The sequence below is a fragment of the Eurypyga helias genome, unplaced genomic scaffold, assembly GCF_000690775.1.
Source record: "Eurypyga helias isolate BGI_N326 unplaced genomic scaffold, ASM69077v1 scaffold3227, whole genome shotgun sequence".
Classification (NCBI taxonomy): Eukaryota; Metazoa; Chordata; class Aves; order Eurypygiformes; family Eurypygidae; genus Eurypyga; species Eurypyga helias.
Genome location: NW_010260909.1, coordinates 3,820 through 25,546, shown reverse-complemented (window position 1 = coordinate 25,546; position 21,727 = coordinate 3,820). Strand labels below are relative to the sequence as shown.

The window sequence follows — 21,727 nt, the reverse complement described above, 5'->3', positions numbered from 1 at the left end:
CAAAAAAAAAAAGTGATGGGTGATGATGGGTGTGTGATTTGGGTTTCTGACACCTAGAAACCTCAGGCCTCCTGCCCAGCCCATGCCACTGCAGGTCAGGTGCACCCCACTGACGCCGCTCTTGATGGCAGTTACCCAGGGACGGGGTTTGACATGGGCTTTCAGCCTTCCCTAAAGGTCTGTTTGCAAAGCCCTTGCGACGTGCCTTCAGGAGGAAGAAGAAAGGCATCGTAGCGTGCTTCCAGCAAACACGTTCAGCGGGTTTTCTGACCGTCCACGGGGTTCGGAAGCAGACCCCACTTGACCTGTATGCCCTTTCCAATTGGATGTTTGTGATTGTTCTCCGCATCGGGTGGCATCTGCAGCTTTCGCACCACACAGCCAAAGTTTTATGGCCTTCGGTTCTGTGTCACGTTGGTTTAACAACCTTAATTAATATTTGCAAAGTGTTCATGCCTGACTGACTCCCTCATCTTTTCTGGAGTGGTACACGGATTATCCGTGCCTAACAGCGGAGCCTGGCAGTTGGATGAACAAGCGTTCCTCCTGTCCCTCTGCCTTGCTGGCACGGTGACTGCCGTGCCTGGATGGAGCTGGGGATGCCACGCTCGCCGGAGGGGCCTGATGGGAGAGGGAGCTGGCCCCTGCCATACCTGTGTGCAACTTGTTTCTCTCTTTCTTCCCAGCCATGTCTCAAGCCGTGCAGACGAACGGGACGCAGCCGTTAAGCAAAACATGGGAGCTGAGCTTGTACGAGTTGCAGAGGACGCCGCAGGTAACGGGTGATAAAGAGCTGGCCTCTATGGCAAGGCTTTCTTTAATACTTTTTACAACGTGAAGCTTAGTGGTTAAGATTTTCCTTTATGAGTGTTAACTGTCTCTTTTTAAAGGACAGTGCATGTTAAAAAAAACCCCAAAAACCTCCACAAAACAAAACCTATTAAAAAAAATAAATTGATGTTTGATCTTTATTTCTTTTTTCTTCCTTTAGCAGTGTGTGTGTGTTGTGTATGTGTCTTGTTTTGTCTCTTTACTCTGTTTCTCTTTAAAAAACAATAGTAAAATATGGAATCTCTGTGAGAAAAAAACTGAATCCCATTGAAGAATTTTCTTTTATGCTAGGAAGCAATCACCGATGGCCTGGAAATAGTGGTGTCACCCAGGAGCCTGCACAGTGAACTGATGTGTCCCATCTGCTTGGACATGTTAAAAAACACCATGACGACAAAAGAATGTTTGCATCGCTTCTGTGCTGACTGTATCATCACTGCCCTCCGGAGCGGGTATGTAATATTAGTACAGGGGAAGGGGATTTCGCTTAAGATAAAGATGTGATCAAGGAAATCCTCAAGTCCCGGGTGTCGATGTGGGGTAGCTGCGTGCCTGTGCCCTGCAAGTTTCTGAGTGTGTAGCACACCTTTCGTATTTTGTTATTACGCGTTCAGCTATCTGTGGCAGACCAGGGTTTTTCCTCACATGAAAAATCATCCCTTAACTTTGTTTCATGCAGGGAGTTGAAAACCTTTGTTGTTTTTAACTCCAGTAACAGCAAAACAAAACTGCATTACATTATTTATACAGACGAGTCTCATTTCCCTTGTTCTTCCTTATCATAAATTGCAAATTGTATGGCCTTTGCGCAGTTGTCCTGCTTCCAGGCTTCACTGCTGAAACAACATGCTAACCTACAAACAACTTTTCTGGTACTCTTCAGTTACAAGTTTGCATTTTCCCAAAAGCAATAAAATTCTGAGGTAACCAACAGCAGTTAAGTCAAGGATGCCAGTACCTTTCTGATAACAGCAATTACCTGTGTTCAGAGGTCACGCTTAATTTGCTGTGTCTGTGTAAATTCTGATGAGTAATTAGCAAAATACATTGGCGGGAAACAACCATCAGGAGTAAAGACGCTGGTGTTGAGGTCTCTTCCTCTTAATGGGGACACAGATTGTGTGAGCCTGACATGTTGGTTAAATGAGAAAAGCAGAATGGTGGGAAGGACAAGACTGTTTTAGTTTTCCCAGTAATTAGTGCTTGAACAAAACTCTGTTTTGTCCTGTGAGTGCTAGGAAAACTATGCCTTAAAATGATTCCTGCTAGACAGGCACCTTTTTCTGGGTGAAAATCCATCCAGGGGGCCAAGGGAAGAACAGTTTTGCAGAGCGGAACTTTTGAACTCTTCAGTCTAAATAGGGTTTGCTCAACCCTACTTAAAAACCAAAAATGCAGGGAGATATAGATTGTGGGTTGTGCTTAAATGTCTGGAACTACCTGATCTGTCAAAAGATTGAAGCCCCATTCCAGATTTGCTATACTCTTGGTGAGCACTTTGACTAAGAATTGCAGCATTAGGGCAGAGAGTTAGTGTTGTGTTCTCTCTTCTTCTTTGTGTCCAGCAACAAAGAGTGTCCCACGTGTCGTAAAAAGCTGGTTTCAAAAAGATCACTGAGACCAGATCCCAATTTTGATGCTCTAATCAGTAAAATTTATCCAAGCCGAGACGAATATGAAGCTCATCAGGAGAGAGTGCTAGCAAGAATCAGCAAGCACAATAACCAGCAGGCTTTAAGTCACAGCATTGAGGAAGGATTGAAGATTCAGGCCATGAACAGGTATGTAAGCCACGTCATTTGTCCACGTGTAACCTTGCCTTAACACTGCAAATACCCCGTCTGTTCTCACTCCTTGTGTAGTTTGAGATTCCTCTCCCCTCTTCTGAAGTTTGCCGAAGTAATTTATAACCTTCTGTCTAACAGAAACCTTTGAATGGCTCCCTGCAGCTTCTGTGGCAGCCTGATGTTGAGCGCAGACCTCGGCATAGCCGTACCATCCTGTGGCTATCGTGTCGTGGAGAATGGGCTGTAGTACAAGTCCTGTGTAAACATATGACTGCCACAGGCAGATGAACGCACGTAATGCTAGCACTTGCTTTAATTGCAGCCTAATTCACAAGGCTGCAGTATGGGGCGTTTACACAGTACTGGAATGCTGGGTGTGCAGTTAAACCTAAGGGAGCCAGCTGGGAAAGAGGCCCCTAACTTTACGTTGTGGTGAAGCATGGTGTGATTTATATTTTCAATCACGTCTGGATTCCTATTTAGATGAAAATAATGGTCTGAAATTGCTTGAAAAATAACTGTATGTGTACATGGGGTGAATTCTGAATGCGGATGGGCGCTTATTTCTACCTGTTTCTGATAAGGCTGCAGAGGGGCAAGAAACAACAGATTGAGAACGGCAGTGGGGCAGAAGATAACGGTGACAGTTCACACTGCAGCAACGCTTCAACACACAGCAATCAGGAAGCTGGGCCTAGTAATAAGAGGACCAAAACATCAGATGATTCTGGGCTAGAGCTGGACAACAACAACACAACTGTGGCAATAGACCCCGTAATGGATGGTGCTAGTGAAATCGAGTTAGTCTTCAGGCCTCATCCCACCCTCATGGAGAATGATGACAGCGCACAGACAAGGTAAATGTCTTCTGTTCCTCTCCATGTGTTCCGCTGTTATTTTCTGGTGCTTTTCTGTCACTTCTTGAGGCCTTTTAAAGTCAATTTACCACATCCCGTTTAACCATAGGCGCTTTTTCCCTCTTTGCATTGCAAGTCAGGTAGATGGTGCTGCTCAGCTGTTACCAGGAATATGGTAACAACCTGTTTGAAGCCTTTCATCACAAATAAACAGTTTTTAAGGGTTTTCAGCATTGCAGTTCACAGTAGGTATCAGGATGATGGTATAATGTTAGCCCCTTTCTACTTACTGTAAGACACTTTGCGAATAAACAAACCTTGCCTAAGTGTCCGCAGGTTTCGGCGCAGCTTTGCGTCTGTGGCATTTGTAGGCTGGAAGCTTTTCCTGGCATTTCTTTCTTGAGCCAGTCCAAGCGCAGACTGCAAGTTCCGGATCACAGCAATGAGGAGTCTTGTGGAGTTCCCTCACGTCTCTTCCTGGCTTTCTCTCCCAATGAGACGTCTCTCTGTAGTGCCTATAAGTATATTATAAGCTTCAGCGTGCTTTTCGGTTTGGAATTGCAAGGGAATTCTGGGGATTGCTCTGAAAGGCAAAGAGAAAGCTAAGCTTCTGGAAGAGGCCTCTGTAGCATTTGTGTCAGGCTTCAGGCGTCAAGAGATTGTCCCACTGGGCAATACATGGAGTGACTTTGAGGTGCAGAGGGCGTCGCGTGTGTAGCTCTCGCACCTCACAGGTTTCTGTCCGGGCGCTGCAGGCTGGATCCGTGCTCAGGTTTCAGCAGTGGTGAGCAGTTCTCACAGCCCCTTGGCAACCTGTCATTAGGTTTTTCATTCCGGGCAGATGACGGGGCAGTGCGCTCTCCTCTCTGCAGAGAGCAGGAGGGCCTGAGGCAGAAGTGTCAAAAAGACACTCCGGAGCAGTATAGTTTAATAAGCTGCTTGCATGTCTTGGGTGAAAGGCGTTAATATTCTCGTTTGTGAACTATCTTTTACAGGCCTTTTCATGCTTGATGCTTAATATCTGGGGGGGTGCGTGTGGCCAGATGTCTTTTTCCCATACTTGCAACTCAAAAGTCTTTGATTATCTTTGTGGTTGTTGCAGATACATCAAGACCTCAGGCAATGCCACCGTCGATCACCTGTCCAAGTACCTAGCTGTGAGATTGGCTTTGGAGGAGCTTCGTAGCAAAGGAGAATCCAACCAGATGAACCTTGACACGGCCAGTGAGAAGCAGTATACCATCTACATTGCTACCGCCAACGGGCAGTTCACTGTAAGTACAGCTTCTGCCTGTGAGTGAAACTGAGCCCCAGTATGTCTTCGACACAGGTTTGATTGGAATCCACTCAGCTGGACTTTTCCTGGGTTGGCGTAGGGACGGAATTCATAGCACCAGGTTGTTTATTTAGAAGCAGATCAATTCCATTGTGGGAAAACGTATACAGCAAAAGCTTGGTTGGTAGAAAAGGAAGCATGTAAATTTCTTGGGAAAAATCCAGTGATGCCAGCAGCCACTAGCTGACTTAGGCCAGGTGAGGACCTGTCTGTTTATTTTACAGTTAAAACTGAAGAGGAAGAATATTACTTCATCTGAGAACCCTGTTTGAAGAGCAGGTGGCACGTCTAGCACCAGAATGTGTCTAAGGTGGAGTTTCTCCACTTCCGTGTAGGCTTTCAGTGTTCCACTACGAAGCAGCTGCTCTGAGAATCCCTCCTCTCGGCTGCCGACTGCGGAACACGGGGATACGACACTGTGGCAGTGCTACTGTCAGTTGAACTCCGAGCCTGGTCTGGCGCTTGGGCATGTGTCTGAAGAAAAGAAGTGGTTGGGTTGAGACAGGCAGTGCTTGGCAGGCAGGGTCCGCTTCAGACAGCTTTGAGAGTGCCGACAGGTTGTCCCTTGGACAACTGCCGAGATGCTGCTGTGGAGATACACACCCACTGCTCCCTCTCTTTGCAGAGAGGGAAAACTCAAGTTCACTCTATTTACTACTGTCTTCCCTTGCAAAAGCGTGTTTTGGTGCTGGTTTAGTGAGAGCAGGAGTTAGAATAGCTTGCGCTGTTGCTTCTTGACAAGTGGTTAGGGAGGACTTGTTCCACATCATCACTGGCTTCGTTAAGTCAGCACGTTCCTCCAGCTTAACTGGTTGTCCCTTGCTACAGCAGGACCCGTGCCAGCCATCAGATTCATTTCGTTTCTGTTTTGGTGCTCTCTTCTAGGTATTAAATGGGTCGTTTTCCTTGGAACTGGTCAGTGAGAAGTACTGGAAAGTGAACAAACCCATGGAACTGTACTATGCGCCAACGAAGGAACATAAATAAGCTGTGCTGGAAACCCCAGACGGGACTGACTTTTTATAGCTGTGACTTCTCACTATTAAAAGGAGGCACCACCACTGTCTTCGTGGACAATACATGTGATGCCTTCAGGCTCTCTCAGCATACTTATTAATATGATTAGACAGTATTATTGTATTTAATTTAGTCTTTGTTTTGTTTGGTTTTTTTTTTTTTTTCCCTAGGAGACTAAATGATCTCCAGTGCATTCCAGTGTTTGACATGCCTCTTTGTTCCTAATGCATGATAACTGAATGAGTGTTCCGGTTTGGAATGTCTTAATTTTGTCCAGGTAAATCTGGATTTCTGATACATTGGGCACAGTTATAGTAGCCTCTGTGAAGTACTGAGCGTTGGATGGCGAAGCCTGTTCAGCAGTAACATGCGCCAGGGAATGTGTTACATGTTGTAATTAGCTGATGGTTATCCATATAAAAGACTGGTGGAGAATCGATTTCTAATGGTTTTGCAGCGAGTGCCCTTGAAAAGACCAATTTGTCATTTTCTTCCTACAAACAGAGCTGCAGAAAGGAAACTGACACTTTAAGAGCCTTGCTGCTTGTTTACTGGGCGTAATACTTCAGCGCAAGGTGGTTCATGGGATGGGTTTGCTTTTGAACAAATGCTTCACTCCACCCCCCTTTTCCCCGTGCAGAACCGGCCCGTCGCTGTGTTTCCCCGTCCTCGAGTTCTGCGGCCCCGCTGCTCCCCGTCACGGATTGTGACTGTGAATGTATTGGAATGGTCCGTGAGGAACTGTCCTGAACGGATTGGTTTTTAACGCAAATCCCCCAAATGCCAGCACATGAAGGCAGTGCAGCGTCAGGACGCTCTGCTGCATGGCATGCGTGCCGCCCCAGCTGGGAGCGTGTCTGCGCCTCAGCTGAGCAGGGAGGACTTCGACCAGAAGCTGCTGGACGACGGTTTACCCGTTCTGGTTTTGCCATAGCTTTAACAATTGTGGCTTAGCACTTTGGAAGATGATTTTAGTACTTGAGAAAGTTTACCGTTTAGTGTCTTAAATTTGGGTTCAAGTTTTAAAACTCGGCAGTAGGTTGTCGTGTGAAGTCCAGTAGCTGCTGTTCCTTTGCATGTTAACCCCCTCTTCCCTCGCACTGGACCTCGCTGTCACCCAGCGGGGGCTGCTTTACCTGCTGGCACCCGCCCGGAGGGCAGTGACGTTGGGTGAGATGCCCTTTGCTGCTGGAGCCTTCACCCCTCTGCACCTCGAGCTAGGAGCAAGAAGCAATGTCCCTTAAACCGTACGGTATTGCTCCTGCTTTGTCTTGCCTGTAGCCGAGACTGATTTTGGAACGCGGTACGCTAACTATCCAGATGCTTGGGAATTCTCTGGGAAGGGAAGCACCCTTGCATCACTTCTGCCTCTGAAGCCTAGCACTTGTAAATGCACACCCATTCCAGCTGCTGTTTCCCATCAGCTTTATCCCGGTGTGAAAACTGCACAGCCGCCTTTGAGTAACTTTGTTATTTTCTTACTGGAAAGGCTTGGTTTTCCATGACAGGAAACAGAAGTTTTCTGGCCCCAGAACAGAGAGGGGACAGTTCTTCAGGAAACGGGCTATTCCTGACTTTCTGGTGAAATGTTGCGTTGTAGAGACTAGTAGTGCATGTCCACTGAATATAGCCTGGGGGGTGGGGGAGTGGCGATTATAGATGCTTTCAAATCTGCGGGGAAACTTCTAGCCTAGGTGCAGCGTACCTTCCCCTCATGGCAGCCAAGGTGCTGTCCGCTCCCTTAGGCAAGAGGGGTGTTTGTGAAGCCGAGTGGTCTGTCTAGGAGCCGTCTCTCCTCTGAAAAAGTGTGAGAGAATGTGAAGCTTTTTTCATGTTGTAGTGAATTTAGTGAATATTTATGTTCTTTATCTATATAATGTAGCTGTTGGATTAAACCATTGATTGCACTGTGACTCTGTAGTGCTAAAAACTATTTTATTTTCAAAATCGACTTTTCCACCTCTTCAAGCCATGTTATTTTTTAAGTACGGGAAAGCCTAATAGCTCTAGTATCTAACTAAAGTCACCCTGAAATTCTCAAACTGAACACTAAACCCAAAAATGTTACTGACAACCTTTTGGAAATTCCAGCGCTGCTTCCTGGTGTAGCTGATGAACGCAACCCTCTGGACAGCGCACGTGGCCGTTAGTGCTGCCGCGCTCCCGGCTGTCCAGAGGGAAGGGGAGTAGGTCGCTGGTGCCGATCCGTGTTGAAGCCAGCTGAACTCCTGGGCGTAGCACGTGCCTTGAACGGAAAGACGGAGGCACACAGAGGAGAGCAGCTGGCGTGGTCACCCCTCACAGGCGCTGCGGTTCTACTTGGAGCCGGTAGCCTGAGAAACGGGCTGAAGGATTTTCACAGCACGCGCGTTAAACCCGGCAACTTTGGTTGCGTTTAATTGTACATGAAGCAGCATTAACAGAGAACAAATGTAGAACTGTAACAAATTACTTGGGTTGAGGTGCATTATTTATAAAAGTTGTGTTCCTTTCTGCGTTTTACCTTTACACGTATTACAGCTTCAACTCCCTTGAAGCTTTCCTCAGTCACAGCTAAGCAGAAAACACCTGGAGAGCAGTGGGCAGGTGGCCATGTCCCTCAGCTCACGAGTATCAGAGGTGCCTGTACTCACCCATTCTGCTGACTAACCTAAAACTTCATTTTCCATCATCCTCCGGTGTTTCTCCCCCAGCATGCTGGTCAGCTGCTAAGCTAATACTGGTTTCGGTACCCTAATGGTTCCAGCAGTTCTGATTTTCTGTTCAGCACGAGCCACTTGCGGTAACACCTTGATCCAACCAAGACTCGCTGCACGCCGAAGGCCTGTTGTTAGTGACGGGGCACAGAGTGCCTGGCGAAGCGCTGCGCCAGGGACTGGCTCAGGCCTCGTGGTACAACATCAGCCAGCTCCAGGAATTTGAAGAGAATCAGCAGTAACCTTGCCCCCAGTACCCACATTATCCTAATTTCTTTACTCCTCTGTTTACTACAGTAATAGCCAGCCATGGCACTATGGACTACCCGAGTTGATCAAAGCAGCTTTGGGTCATGCGGTGCGCACGGAGCGTGCTGTGCTGCTGGTGACTCGTTCCAAGACACGGCCATGTGGGCTGCTGTGTTTCCCAAACGCTGCTTCCGTACACCACGAGGACAACCTACTCGTCGTACCTTCTAAGAGAATCAAGACCTAATGAGGAGAATGGCCTCAAGCACTCGCCTTGGACCAACGCTAGTTTTGTTAACTACCTGAGGAATAACTGAGACAACTGTTAAACAGAATTCTCAGAGGACTGAGCTACAAACACCCCTTCTGCTGGTCACCAACCACAGGCAAAACTCCTCGTCCCAGATTATAATGGCTTCTGCCTGTCGGAGAGGAAAAAAAACCCAGATGGTGTGGACAAGCCTGAACTTGGCTTTCGCTGCCCCTCCTTGTGCACAGCTGCAAGCACTGAGGAGTACTCGCTCTGACTGGGAAAGGATGCACGATAGCTCTGGTACTTGGGAGGAGCTGTCAAAGTAACTAAAAATCTTTCCCATGACAGGCATCAGCTAAACTTTCTTTTTGGCCTAAATAACTGTAATGGGAACGCTCTTTTGTGCTCCAGTTCACCGACTTCATGACTGGTCCTGTCCCGCTGAAGGGAGCGGTGTTTTATCTGCGCACAAAGCCTTCCGGCAGTCTCTCCACTCAAAAAACACTTAGATGGGAACAGCTGGGAAACACTGACTTTCCTTTCTCTTTGCATTCATCCTTCTAATTTGATCCCAAGTTATCTTTGGAAAAGAACTACAAGCACTACATTCATGAAGGCAACATAGTTTGTTGCTGGATCACTGCTGAAGTGCAAGCCTTTAGTGGTCCTGTCTTTTAGTTAGGACAGAATGAAAATAACTCATTGCCAAAGGAGTCCTGAATTTAAGGTGGTGTAAGAGGCAGTAACTCAGTTCTGGAGCTCAGGTAGTTTTGCACGATCGGGGGCATCTCAGTCACGTTACTCTTGGTTGGCGCTCAAAGAGAGAGAAGTACTACTCTGTGGAGTTTCAGAGGTGGGTAAGAAAGAGTAACAACCCTTCTATTCTGCTCTCAGATAAATGTGGCACTGGGGGCCAGGTTGAACACCAGACTGTGAAAATTGGGAATGACTAGGTCAGTTGTGAGAGCTGCTCCTTACTCTTGGTTGGCGCTCAAAGAGAGAGAAGTACTACTCTGTGGAGTTTCAGAGGTGGGTATCTGCTCTCAGATAAATGTGGCATTGGGGGCCAGGTTGAACACCAGACTGTGAAAATTGGGAACGACTAGGTCAGTTGTGACAGCTGCTCCCAATTCAAGTGAAACGCATGGAGGAGGTCTCTGAACGAGGGGGAAATAATGGACAAAGTCAAGCTGCCAAATGTTTAAGGAAGCCAGAACCGACTGCCAACAGGCAGCACCTTTACGTGTTCACAGAAGAGATGTTTGTAACGGCTAAGATTGTGTCACTGACAAAATCAATAGCAAAACTTCAGCCTGTGGTGCCTTGTCACTGTACCTTTTTGCAGCCCCCAGCCAAGTGTAGTCTCGGAACAACTGCTGAGGGTAGGTAACACAACTCCCTAAGGTTTGGTTATAAACTGGAGTGGCAGTAGCAGTCGTGTAACCATCCCTTCCCATCCTCACCCGCGTTTGGTCCTTGCTTGCAGGCAGAACTGAATGCCAAACCCCATTTGCAATCTGGTGTTCAAAGAACATGCAGCCAGGCTTTCTGGCTTGCTTAAACTCAGATCACATTTTATCCGGTGGCATTTTATCATCTTAACGTGACCTCCCTCTGAACTGCAACCGGTCAGGTTTTAGGAATGATTCATTTCAGGAATACTCCGTTTCATATTCACCTCATGTTCGAAAATGCTTCAGGCTTTTGGCCCCATCCAGCCTTCTGGAATCTGTGCTAGCAGTAAAGCTTAGCAGAGGCTGGGGAGCAGCCGCAGTGCCTCACTGTGAAAGTGAGCGTAAAAGCGAGTAACTGTCTCGGAGACCTCCTCACCGTAGCACTACCATGGCCACACAGGCTGGGATCAGGGCTAAGTCCTGCTACGTAATTCTAAAAACACCTTTTCAAATTAAAATAGCGGGCAACTCACATTTTCACAAAATCCGGTTTGCTAAGTAGTACTGGCTTACTTGAACAGGGTGTGCTGACAAGTCTGTGATATCCTGATCTAGGAACAAAATGAATCAGCTGCACAGTGAGTCAGGTAGCCTTTTGTGAACACGGCGGCAGTGACTTCGCATTTAATCATCGTCCCGGAGCTCGGCATCTTCTGCCCTGCCGTCTGCAGCAGCCTGGACCTGTTCTCCTGCCTGAACGTCTTCGGCTAGGTGGACAGGGCCTTCTGCCTGGCCCCCGGCGTAGGTGGGCGTGCTGTACTTCATCAGAATAGTCTTGAATTGCGCCAAGGGCGCGTTCGTGCGAACGCCCATAGGATCAAAGTGGGTTCTGCTTACTTTGTATCCAGCGTCGAAGAGATAGTCTAAGAACTTATTTAACCTGGAAAAGACCAGACAAAAACCCAAACCGCTTAGAAGGGAGTTAGTGCTAGTAAGGCCGACTGAATACCAGTTATGCCTCAGTTGTCATAGTAACATAAGGCTGGAACGTAAACGAAAACCTTACTTTGGCATGTTCATTCCTTTGATGCTGTGTCTATGGATGTTGTAGTAAAACGCGGGGTGCTCAGCACTGTTCTCGGATTTTTGTCGCTTGGCTGCATTTTGAACCACTTCTTCACTTTTTCTTTTTCCTGGATCACAAAAAATGCCCGTGAAGTCGGAGAATAGTCAGAGAGACCACAAGAAAACACCCATGAAGCCAAAGACAGGGTTCAAAAAACCCCACCACACAGCAACTACACCTCTGCATCTGCTTTTCTAAGAGGGTATTTTGCAGAATTAAAAATCTAACCCCAATTTAATTAACGTGCCGTATTCAGTAATAAAAAGTGAAGTCAAGAAGGCTTCATGGAGCATTTAGCATTCTGCTTTTACCAGTGAATTTGGTTCTGGATGACGGTAAAGTAAAATCAGTAGGCAGTGGGAAATAAATCCTGAGTACCAGTACTGAACACTAGGCTGGCTTAGCCATCACTTAAACCACAGTTTAATTGCAGCGTGCTAGAGCCACAGCAAAATGACCTACTTACCATGCACCAAGTAGGATTCTGCAGAAGTATTTGGTGTCTTAATGTATACGCCACACTCTTCTAGAACACAATTGAAAGTCAGAATTAATTCTACTGTAAGACAGTAAAATGGCAAAATGCCTTGGCTGAGCAGAAAGAAACAATACCACATTCTGGCCCAAAGAAGGAGGTGTAGTAAGAAGGGTAGGTATGCACAGCTCTTACGTACAAACTCAGTAACTTGCATTTGGAGGGGATATTCAAAGTACGATTTCATTTAGCGAGCAGAAGAGCATTCCCCTACAGAAAGCAGTTTCTTCTGGCACGCTGATGTGCAATCCCTGCTGAGCGTGCAGGGCACAGCAGCTGGAGTCCTCTCTTCCTAACGGCACGTGCTCTCAGGTCGGGCCACACCAAAGAACTATCAGGCAGTTGGTATTTCCATCTCCTTCAGGGAACATGCTGGATCTCAGGGCAGTCACCCTGCCTGCGTTACGTTTATTTGGTTTAGGGTCTGGTGTGCCGATTAAAGACGTCTAAACCAGCGCTCTGCCTCTGACAGACCCTGCACTCCTTACAGCACCAAAGGCCACCTGGCAAGTCCCACCCTGCACTCAGCTTTACGGACATGCTGCTGTTCGTTATCGAAGCGCATCATCTCCAAACCACCACTGAGCCAGTCCTTTGGTGAACAGTCTGCCTTTCGCTCACCTTGCCTGTTCTCCTCAAAGGTACTGCGGCCGTAGAAATGCTTCGAAGTTCTACAGTCTGCTTCACAAACCAGGGTCTTCAGAAGCGGCTGAGCTTCGTCCAAGCTATACTGGACAGCCTCATACACCATTCTTCTGAGGAATCCAGGGTTAAAGAGGGCTCCTGACCTGCGGAATGCAAGACAAGCAAACAGTTAAGACTTCTTCATGAAAGCAAATGCTCTCAAAATCTCTTGCCCGAACTGGTGAGCAGTGACGCTACAGGGAAGTGCTGCAGGCTGGTTGTGTTCTTAGCCTGGCGACACCGAACAGCTCTGTTCGCAGCGACACTAACTTGTGCCAAAAAAGTCGAGATCTCAAGAATGGTGATTTTATTTCTGCCCTACTATGCTGACAGAGCCATTCAACCCCCACAGGAAAGGTACTGTCAGTTGTCAGAACACTTTTACTACTGCTTTGAAATAGTTAAAAGACTTGAAAAAGATTTATTCTTGCTTCTCACATGAGAAAACTCTTAAGTATTAATTATCAAGCAGTGTATTACTTACTACCCTCAGGACATGTAAGGATTTACTCAATAAATTCTCCACAAGTACAGGGTAATAGAAGGAAACCAGAGGGTCATACAGCCAGGTTCTCCTGTGCAGGGCTTATGGAAGTCTTACTTATGTAATTGCACTGATTGTGAGTTTGTTGTTATTTACTAACCGGTTTGAACTCTGTGAACAAAAGCACAAACTGAATGCCCCACTGAACTCCAAGCAATTCAGTGTTTCCCGAATTCCTCCCGATTGCTGTCCCTCCTTTTGTAGTGCTAAAATATCCTGCACTTGCATCTTTATTGTATGGCTGAACAGCTGACCTCCAGAGGTGCTTCCAACCTAAATTATTCCCCGAGTCTGTTTGGTGTTCCCAACTTACCAGAGGGGACCAAGAACTACTGCTGTCTTCCCAGGCATGCTGCCGTGACAGTCACAAGGCAGCTGATGATAAGGGTTTTCTACAAGACAAAAACAGGGTTCTTTTGCAATACCCAGCACTGACTACGTTGCTGGAGAGAGATGACGGAGGTATGAAGTAGTGGCCTGCTTCAGTGGAGGTAATAACAGAAGTGTGACACCGTTCTCACATCTGCCAGGCAGTGCTTATGAGAAGTCAGTGACTGGTGACTTCATGTCTAATCACTGAAGAAAACAAAGCAGCGCCATGTAATTTCCCTGTTACCTGACATCTGCCAAGAAACACAGGAAGTTACTAGCCTTCCTACACCACTGCAAGCGGCTGTCCAGGGTAACAGTGAGTACCAACTCAAGTTTTCAGACGTCAGCCAATTTCATCTGTAAAACAGCCCGCCTGCAAGTTCCCTAAGCTGTGCTGGGGGGGACTTTTTACAAGGGCCTGTAGTGACAGGACAAGGGGTAACAGGTTTAAATTGAAAGTGGGGAGATTTAGATTGGGTATCAGGAAGAAGTTCTTCATGGAGAGGGTGGTGAAGCACTGGAACAGGTTGCCCAGAGAAGCTGTGGATGCCCCATCCCTGGAAGTGTCCAAGGCCAGGCTGGATGAGGCTTGGAGCAACCTGGTCTAGTGGAAGGGGTCCCTGCCCATGGCAGGAGGGTTGGAACTTCATGGTCTTTAAGGTCCCTTCCAACCCAAACCATTCTAGGATTCTGTATGTCAGCTCGCTTGCAAGTAAGGCATTAAGTACACAATTCATTTACTAATTAAGATCTCTACCAAAACACTGTACTTACCAGTATTCATTTCAGTTCCTAAAACTCATCTAATTTCTAAAGAACTTTTTAACAGCAAGCTCATACACCTGACTTTGAGCAGTTGGTAGTCAGATGTCCAAGGACCCAAAAGGTTTTTCCTTTTTTATTCATTCAGACTATCACCTGGCTAGTAGCTACCTCCTAGATTAATTTTTGTCTCCTACATCACTAAGTCGCACATAGAGGCAGCCCATGAGCAGCTGGTTTTTAACCTAGAGGCTGCCTTCATTTACCAAGTGTTAGATGTATGGTGGGAATGGTGCATCCCTTTCTACCACTCCTGCCAACATATTTCCATCAGGCATCTACCGATATTGCCAGAGGCCCGGCAGAATACAACTTCAAATGAGGGGGAAGCGACACTGTTCAGTCCACTACATTTTAAGGTTATTTGAAATGAACAGTCAAAAAGCAATCTGTCACCGAAATCTAGCAAGCTGCCACTGTATGGTGGAGCTAAATGGTAGCCAAGACTGTCCCAAGCTTCACTCCCTTCACGGAATGGATTTATCCACGGCTACATCAGGCGTCCTGGCAGCTTCAGCAGCTACAGCTAGCTCAAATATGTCCCATCTGGAAACAAATCCAGTACCTTTACAGCAAAATCCAGGCAGACAACTACTCTAACCCACTCCCATAAAGCATGGGACTTCTCTACCTCATAAAATACACTCATCGTTACATTAAAGGGATTTACTACTTTACTAACGGGATGTAAATATAAGCAAGGCCTAAGCAAGCACCAAATGGAGATACAGGAACCAGACCTTCTAGAAAGTGCCACAGAAAAGCCACTTACCTTCTACCATATTACTCTCTTTCTGAAAAATCCTCTCTTCGCACCACTGGCAGTGGATGAGGTATTTTATTTTCTTTGCTGACTCATCTGCAGGGGATGGTCCCCTTAAAACTCTGACCACTACTAGAACAAAGTGTTCCAGAGCTACCGCGAGTAAAACTTCAATGCCTTTGTCACAGCGAGCCGCAGCTCTGTGAAGGAAAAACAAACACAAGACCAAACTGTTCTGAACTGGGCCGACTAACATTGCCATGGACACCTGAACCTGCTGAAAGACTCTTGAGCTCATCCACGTTCTAGACAGAGATACTAAAGATCTGAATATTGAAAGTGTTGATGCTTAACTGCCTAATTTTGTCTACTTCCTGTAAAGCAAACCTCGTTTCATTCTTTTTGTCACACGTAGAATACTGGCCTGCCACCTGCATCACCTTACCATCCAGATACCTGCCTGTTGCCAGGATATCTAACAAAAGTTATAAACAAACTAAACGAAAATCTGAGAAAGTGGGAATGCAGTGGGACACACGGGGTGGTAAATCATCACAGTTCCTCAGTAGGTGAGCACCGAGAAGGAAGACGAAATCCTTAGGGAGTTGGAGCACGTAACCCAGCACACAGGCTCGCTTGAGCAGCACGTCTGTATCTAAGAATATTCTGCGGGCAGCAACTTCACACAGGCAGGGAGACAGAGAAGTAAAAGCTAACACGTTCAGGTCAGCATCCTGAAGACTTCTGTGCACTTATCTGCTCCTCATCTTTCCCGAGCAGTTGTCCCACCCTCTTGCCTGTAGCGTTTTTTCCCCAATTAGGGACCAGGTTCTATGTCTTCGTTTAGTTCAGACTGAATTTACTCATCATATCTTGCAAGGTAATACCTACACGTATGTTTTTAACCTCAGGCATGAGGATCTGAAGTGAACATCAGTTTCCATTGAAGCAAGCTTAACTCAAACGCTCAGCCAGCAGCTACTCAAGCAGCTTAATTAACATTTACAAAGCCCTGTGCAGCACCAAAATGACAAGGCTGACAGGAATGACAGAGTTTGCAGATAGGCAAGTCTGGATATTACTTCCATTACCATCCCTCCTCACCACCAAAAAACTCCCCACCATCCAAACCCCTACCCTATTTAGCATTTTCACCTTGCCCAGTCTTTTAGGTTAAAATTTCATATTATCCCATAGCAGCACGCATAAAATACTAAACATTATGTCTGCAGCAAGAAGCCTGGCTTGTAGAATTAGGGAATTCTGGAAGCTGAACATGTACAACCTACAGGAGCAGTTTAAAGACTTTTAATTAATTTTAAAATTACTTTTCACCATAACTTGAGCCGATTCAGCAGTACCTTGTCACAGCAGCAACTACTATTCTGGCTGCCAGTTCCTTGTAGTACTCTGTTCTGACAATATTACACCCATAGTGACGCCGGGCGACATGTTGAGCCTTTGCATACAGAGAACTGATGTCTGTGGATGTCAGTGACACAATCCCAAGATTTCTCACATTTCTAAAGGCAGAATCCAGGTAATTCACCGCAGTTCCAAAGGGGTCCAAATGGCTGAAAAGAAAGCGAGTACCACCAAGTATAAATGCTCAAGAGCTTAGCTTTAAACTGAGGGTAACACCATTTTGTAAGCTTTACCTAGGATCATAGTGAAAACACAAGGAGGAAACGGGACTTGCATTTACCACACACCTCCCATAAATGAGCCTGGAGTGCTTATGAGCAAGAGCCAGGGAAGCGCTGTGCTGGAAAATACACGTCACCACAAAGCCAGCAAATCGGGGTGGTTTCGTTTTTGCATCCCGACCCACTGACTAACTGAGGTTACGAGCATATTGGCCTGATGCTTACCTTCATCCTTAAAACAAAGGGAAACTTCTGAAAACAAAACCATCTTCAGGAAATGAGTTCCAGTGTACCTACTAAATAACGATCCTAAATTTCAGCCTGAACACCTGCTGCTTAGAGCCGGATGTTAATCAGTGACAGTAAAAAAAACAATCCAATCACTTACTTTGACGCCTGCATAGGTTTTGAATGTATGCATCCAGAAACCCAACTCGGAAGAATTAGCCTACTTTAACTGAAAACTAATATGCTGCAAAATGATTAAAACAAGAGGTGCAATGGAGTCCTACACAACAACATCCAGAGGTATGAATTTTAAGCTCATCAAAAGTTTTAAGAAAAAAAAAAAGACTCATTTGACATTTCTTTATGAAATGGACCATTATGGAGCTATAAAAAACCAGTTTGGCTTAACAATTCAATGTACATTTATAGTCCATTCTGGATGTCAGAAAAGCTTAACATTTCTCCAGCAATTTCTAAAACATTTAAGATTAAAGTTCTGTTCCCACGGTGTTTCTGGGACAGCAGAATTGCATTTAAGATACCAGGTGACCATTGGTTGAGTCTTTCATTCTGCCTTGCCCAAATAATTGCATACGGGGAGATGGGGTGGGGTGTGTCACTGTCAAACCAGAACGTTAGGAACAGAAACATTCAACACTTACATAAAATCAAATGATCTCAAATGCATGAGAACATTAGCATCCATTTTTGTCACCTCAATGGTGTCAGTATTTTCTCCCCCAGTTTCGTCGTTGCCTTCTTCCTTAAGGTCCAGTTTCACCTTCATTTTGTTTAAATGGCAGTTTTCCTTGATCATTGTCACAGAATTTTCGTTACAGTCATTAATTGTAACCTTCACAGCACTTCTGAGATGCTTTGCCCACTGCAATCCCATTATACCTACGGAAAGACGGAATTGTAACTCCGTGACAGAACTAGCGCTTGGTTTCCGGGCTGCTGAACATGCCAAGGAAACCAAGAAAATCATCCTTTTAAATGCTTGGAACGCAGAAGTGTGCGTGATGCGCGTTTGGGCACGTCCCTGCAGAAATGCCTGGGTGGCGTTCTGCCTCAGTGGCAGTGGGGTATGTAACGGGATGGTCTACTCGTGACTTGCTGAGGTGCTGATGTGGGGTGTAGGCAGTAAGACCCGTCACTCTGCAGCAAGCTGGAGCCACCAGCTGCAGGGGAAGCCCCTTGGCTTGTGCAACACTCCAGCGTCCAGGCAGGCTCCCGCCACAGACCACCATAAGCACACACATCAGAACAGGTACTGCCAAGGTTTTCAGGCTGCCTCCATGGATTTATGGCTGCCTTCTGTAGCGCAGTCTCCAAGTACACCGCAGCAGAGCGGGAAGGGATGCACTGGGACATCTGGCCTGGTTCAGAATGGTGATAAATTCATTATCAAGAGTTTTTATGCAAAATGCTAAGCAGTTGCTGCTGTTCTCAACTACGACCTCAGGTTTACAGGAGCTGGCTGGTAATGAGGCAGCAATCCAGACCGCTTCAGATTTTTGTTCCAGATGGTGAACAGACACTGTTATAACTACTTCACATTTATTTCATGTTCAGAATTTTAGTAATCGATTAGAGATGATTCTGATAAAAGAGCATGGATTGTGCTGGTTTTAGTTGGGGCAGAGTTAATTTTCTTCACAGTAGCTGGTATGAGGCCGTGGTTTGGATGTGTGCTGAGAACTGGTAACACTGGTGGTTTTAGCTGTTGCTAAGGAGTGTTCGTACCAAGGACGGTTTCAGTTTCTGAGGCTGCGCCTGTGTTCCCAACTGTTTCACTCCAAGCAGCGGGCAGGGGACACGGCCAGGACAGCTGACCCCAAGTGGCCAAAGGGACATTTCATGCCATCAAACGTCACGCTCAGTGTGTAAGCTGGGGTGGGCCGGGGGCCATGCGGGTTGGTGGGTTGGCTTTCTCATTTGTGCTCACTTGTGAGGCTCACTGACTGGTGAGATCTCTCTTGGGCTGCTCTCTGCCTACTCGGGACCTGTCTGGGCACTGGTTGCCAGAAATTGGTGAGCAACTGTATCTTTACTTTTGTTTTCCATTATTTCCATTACACATTATTTGTAGTAATATTAGTGTTAGTAGTACTGTTAGTAGCACTGCTATCACTATTTTATTCATTTATATTCAATTATTACATTGTTCTTATCGCAGCTCATGGGTTTCCTTGTCTTTTCCTCCAATTCTCCTCCTTCACTGGAGGAGGGGGGAGGCGAGTGAGTGTCTGTGTGGTACTTTGTTGCTGGCTGGGATGAAATCACAACAGGATTCATCACCATTTTTAAAACCACAGGTTGATTTTACAGCCAATTCCACAGCCACGGAATCGCTAGAGATCTGTGACCTTGGACGCAAGTTTAGGAAGATGCCTTTCCATGGACGTGAAGGCAACTGATTTTAAGGAGACCACTAAACTTTGCTTTAATATTATTTAGTCTTTTTAAAAGGTCTAATACCAGGGTCTCAGTGGCTGGGGTTTTTGTATGGAAGCTAATGACTGCCTGCCAAAGGAAGAAAATGATTGTGTACCCCCCATTATTTTTGAGTGCACGCTCTCTGTTCCTGCAGATTTGTGCAGCTTCATGTTACTGGATATGAGCCAAAAGATTAAAGAAACTTGACTTTACCAGTGGCACCAAAAGCATCCAAACATTCTATCGGTTTACGTTCCTCAGCTAGAACGGCGAGCGCGCAGAATATCAACTGCCTTGAAAATAAAAAAGAATGGCCACAGTAAGTTGAGAAAATATTTTTCCTTCTTTTTCCGTATTTATTTCCCTTGAACATGATACTGGAACATATAAACTAAGCTCTACCTTTTACACCAACAAATTGCAAATCAAAAACCTCAACTACCCTGAAAAGTTTAATTCTACAGCAGGATATTTTTAAGGTAAGATCCTGAATCAACTTGCTAGCTACTCCAACACTGGAAAAAATTACTAGTATTCAAAAGGCAACAGTGGTTTTCGTACTTCCCTACCACCCTCTTAGGTTTTTTAAAGAAATGGCAGAACTGACTGCAGAGCAATGGAATTCCACGTGTTGAGGAACAGGCCTTGTTCTTTCAGACTACCCGCAGATGCAAGGGCCTGCTTCAGAGGCACGCCTCAGCTTTCACAGACATGCCTGGGCCAACTTTAAACCCTGAGGCTCAAGCATTAAGTGCACTGAGAACCCGAGGGCCTAGCACGGGCTGAAGCACAGTCCCACGCCTCAGTGCCAACGCTCGCACCTTTCAGTTGCGGTACAGGCACCATTTATGGCTCTCCTTAAAAAAAAGATGATGGTTCTTCATCTTTTTAAATGCAAGAAATGGGAGGACACTTAAGAGAGCTGGAGTCCCAAGAGAAAAAGGCCTACAACATGGAAACTGAATTACAGGTATGCTGCTGATCAGCCAGCGGAGAGCGAGCAGTGACTATCCACAGTATCTTGTGGAGATTCACAGGGAAACACCTTGAGTGTATACAATGAAGTTAGTTTTCAGGTGTGCTCCTTTCAAATGCTGTTCTTCTCCACAAGCCACTCTTTACTGAAAAACACTTAATTGCTTCAAAAAGGACAGTATCTTCAACATAGTGTTCTTAGGTTTAAATATTATTTGTCAAGAAGATTTTTCCGACTGAAGAACTATTTCTCCTGCCCTCTCAGCATCAGTTTTGCAGGGTTTGCCTTTCAAAATGCAGAAGTATTTTTCACTACAAACTTGCCACCCACTCCCAGTTCTCTCACCTGTTGAGTTTCATTTTAGGATTAAAATAGGAATCTGTTTTCAGAGGTGTGGAGTAGTTGGGAAGAACCTGCACATCTGTGGCTGACTCTCTCAGCACTTCACGAGAATTACGAGCAGGAACTACAAGAAAGTAATTGTGGGGGAAGGAAAGAGTTAGTGAGAACTGCAATTAACACCTTTGATAAATGAAATTGAAAACATGCTCCCAAATAGCAAGAAGTCTGGATTATGCAGTAATCCAACAGGTACACATGGATCAGTTAACAAGTACGTGGGGGAAAACAAGGAGGCAAGTTTATCTTCTGGTCCCACGAGTGGCAGACAAGGATCGAGCTCTACCACAATTTCCCTCCCGTAAAACATTGGATGTGTGTCTCAGTCAGGCTCCAATGTATTAATTCAAATCTAAGAAAGCAAGCCCCTGAGCTTGAGGCTTAGCACACTGGTTTTGCATGTTCAAACATAACACATTGCTAATTAATTAAAACCCTATTAACATAGTCCTGAATGTGTATCAATGAACTGCAAAAATCCCTCCAAATGCCTGATTAATCTCTGCCAGTTATCAAACAGCCTTGTGAAACACGTACAGACAGCACAAGCGTAGGGACAACTTCAGCAGATAAGTGGCGTTTAAGTGAGTCTGTGGCAAAACAAGCTTTTGGATTGAAAGCTGTGAACACACGCTGTCACTCCTCTGAGCAACCTATCCCTGGCCTAACAGCAGCAAAATTTACCCAGAAACGACCAGAAAAACTTTGTTACCCATCAACTAGGTACCTTCCAGTGCTCAGCCTCTCTCTCAGTGCCTTCAAACAGGCAGACT

General features: G+C 45.9%; 2 protein-coding genes across 2 annotated transcripts in view; one reads left to right on the top strand and one right to left on the bottom strand.

Moving 5' to 3' along the window:
- The first annotated feature begins 688 nt into the window (after nucleotides 1–688).
- Nucleotides 689–5,798, top strand: RNF2 (ring finger protein 2). The gene is made up of 6 exons (XM_010155175.1): nucleotides 689–775; nucleotides 1,123–1,283; nucleotides 2,397–2,612; nucleotides 3,203–3,475; nucleotides 4,578–4,749; nucleotides 5,697–5,798. Exons 1-6 carry the CDS (start codon nucleotides 689–691, stop codon nucleotides 5,796–5,798), a joined length of 1,011 nt encoding a protein of 336 aa, XP_010153477.1.
- Nucleotides 5,799–11,104: 5,306 nt separating this feature from the next.
- The window catches only part of TRMT1L (tRNA methyltransferase 1 homolog (S. cerevisiae)-like), a 12,341-nt gene continuing 1,718 nt past the window's right edge, over nucleotides 11,105–21,727 (bottom strand). Inside the window, exons 3-12 of the mRNA XM_010155174.1 lie at nucleotides 20,901–21,021; nucleotides 19,793–19,872; nucleotides 17,803–18,040; nucleotides 16,628–16,840; nucleotides 15,276–15,466; nucleotides 13,623–13,701; nucleotides 12,703–12,869; nucleotides 12,013–12,072; nucleotides 11,487–11,613; nucleotides 11,105–11,360 (exon numbers count right to left, since the gene is read on the bottom strand). Of these exons, the coding sequence (XP_010153476.1) occupies nucleotides 11,105–11,360; nucleotides 11,487–11,613; nucleotides 12,013–12,072; nucleotides 12,703–12,869; nucleotides 13,623–13,701; nucleotides 15,276–15,466; nucleotides 16,628–16,840; nucleotides 17,803–18,040; nucleotides 19,793–19,872; nucleotides 20,901–21,021 (1,532 nt within the window). The remainder of the gene's footprint in view (nucleotides 11,361–11,486; nucleotides 11,614–12,012; nucleotides 12,073–12,702; nucleotides 12,870–13,622; nucleotides 13,702–15,275; nucleotides 15,467–16,627; nucleotides 16,841–17,802; nucleotides 18,041–19,792; nucleotides 19,873–20,900; nucleotides 21,022–21,727) is intronic.

Coding starts and splice junctions, on each gene's coding strand:
- RNF2 (XM_010155175.1), top strand. CDS start 689: ATGTCTCAAGCCGTGCAGACGAACGGGACGCAGCCGTTAAGCAAAACA. Junction 776..1,122: donor AGTTGCAGAGGACGCCGCAG/GTAACGGGTGAT, acceptor CTTTTATGCTAG/GAAGCAATCACCGATGGCCT. Junction 3,476..4,577: donor GATGACAGCGCACAGACAAG/GTAAATGTCTTC, acceptor TGGTTGTTGCAG/ATACATCAAGACCTCAGGCA.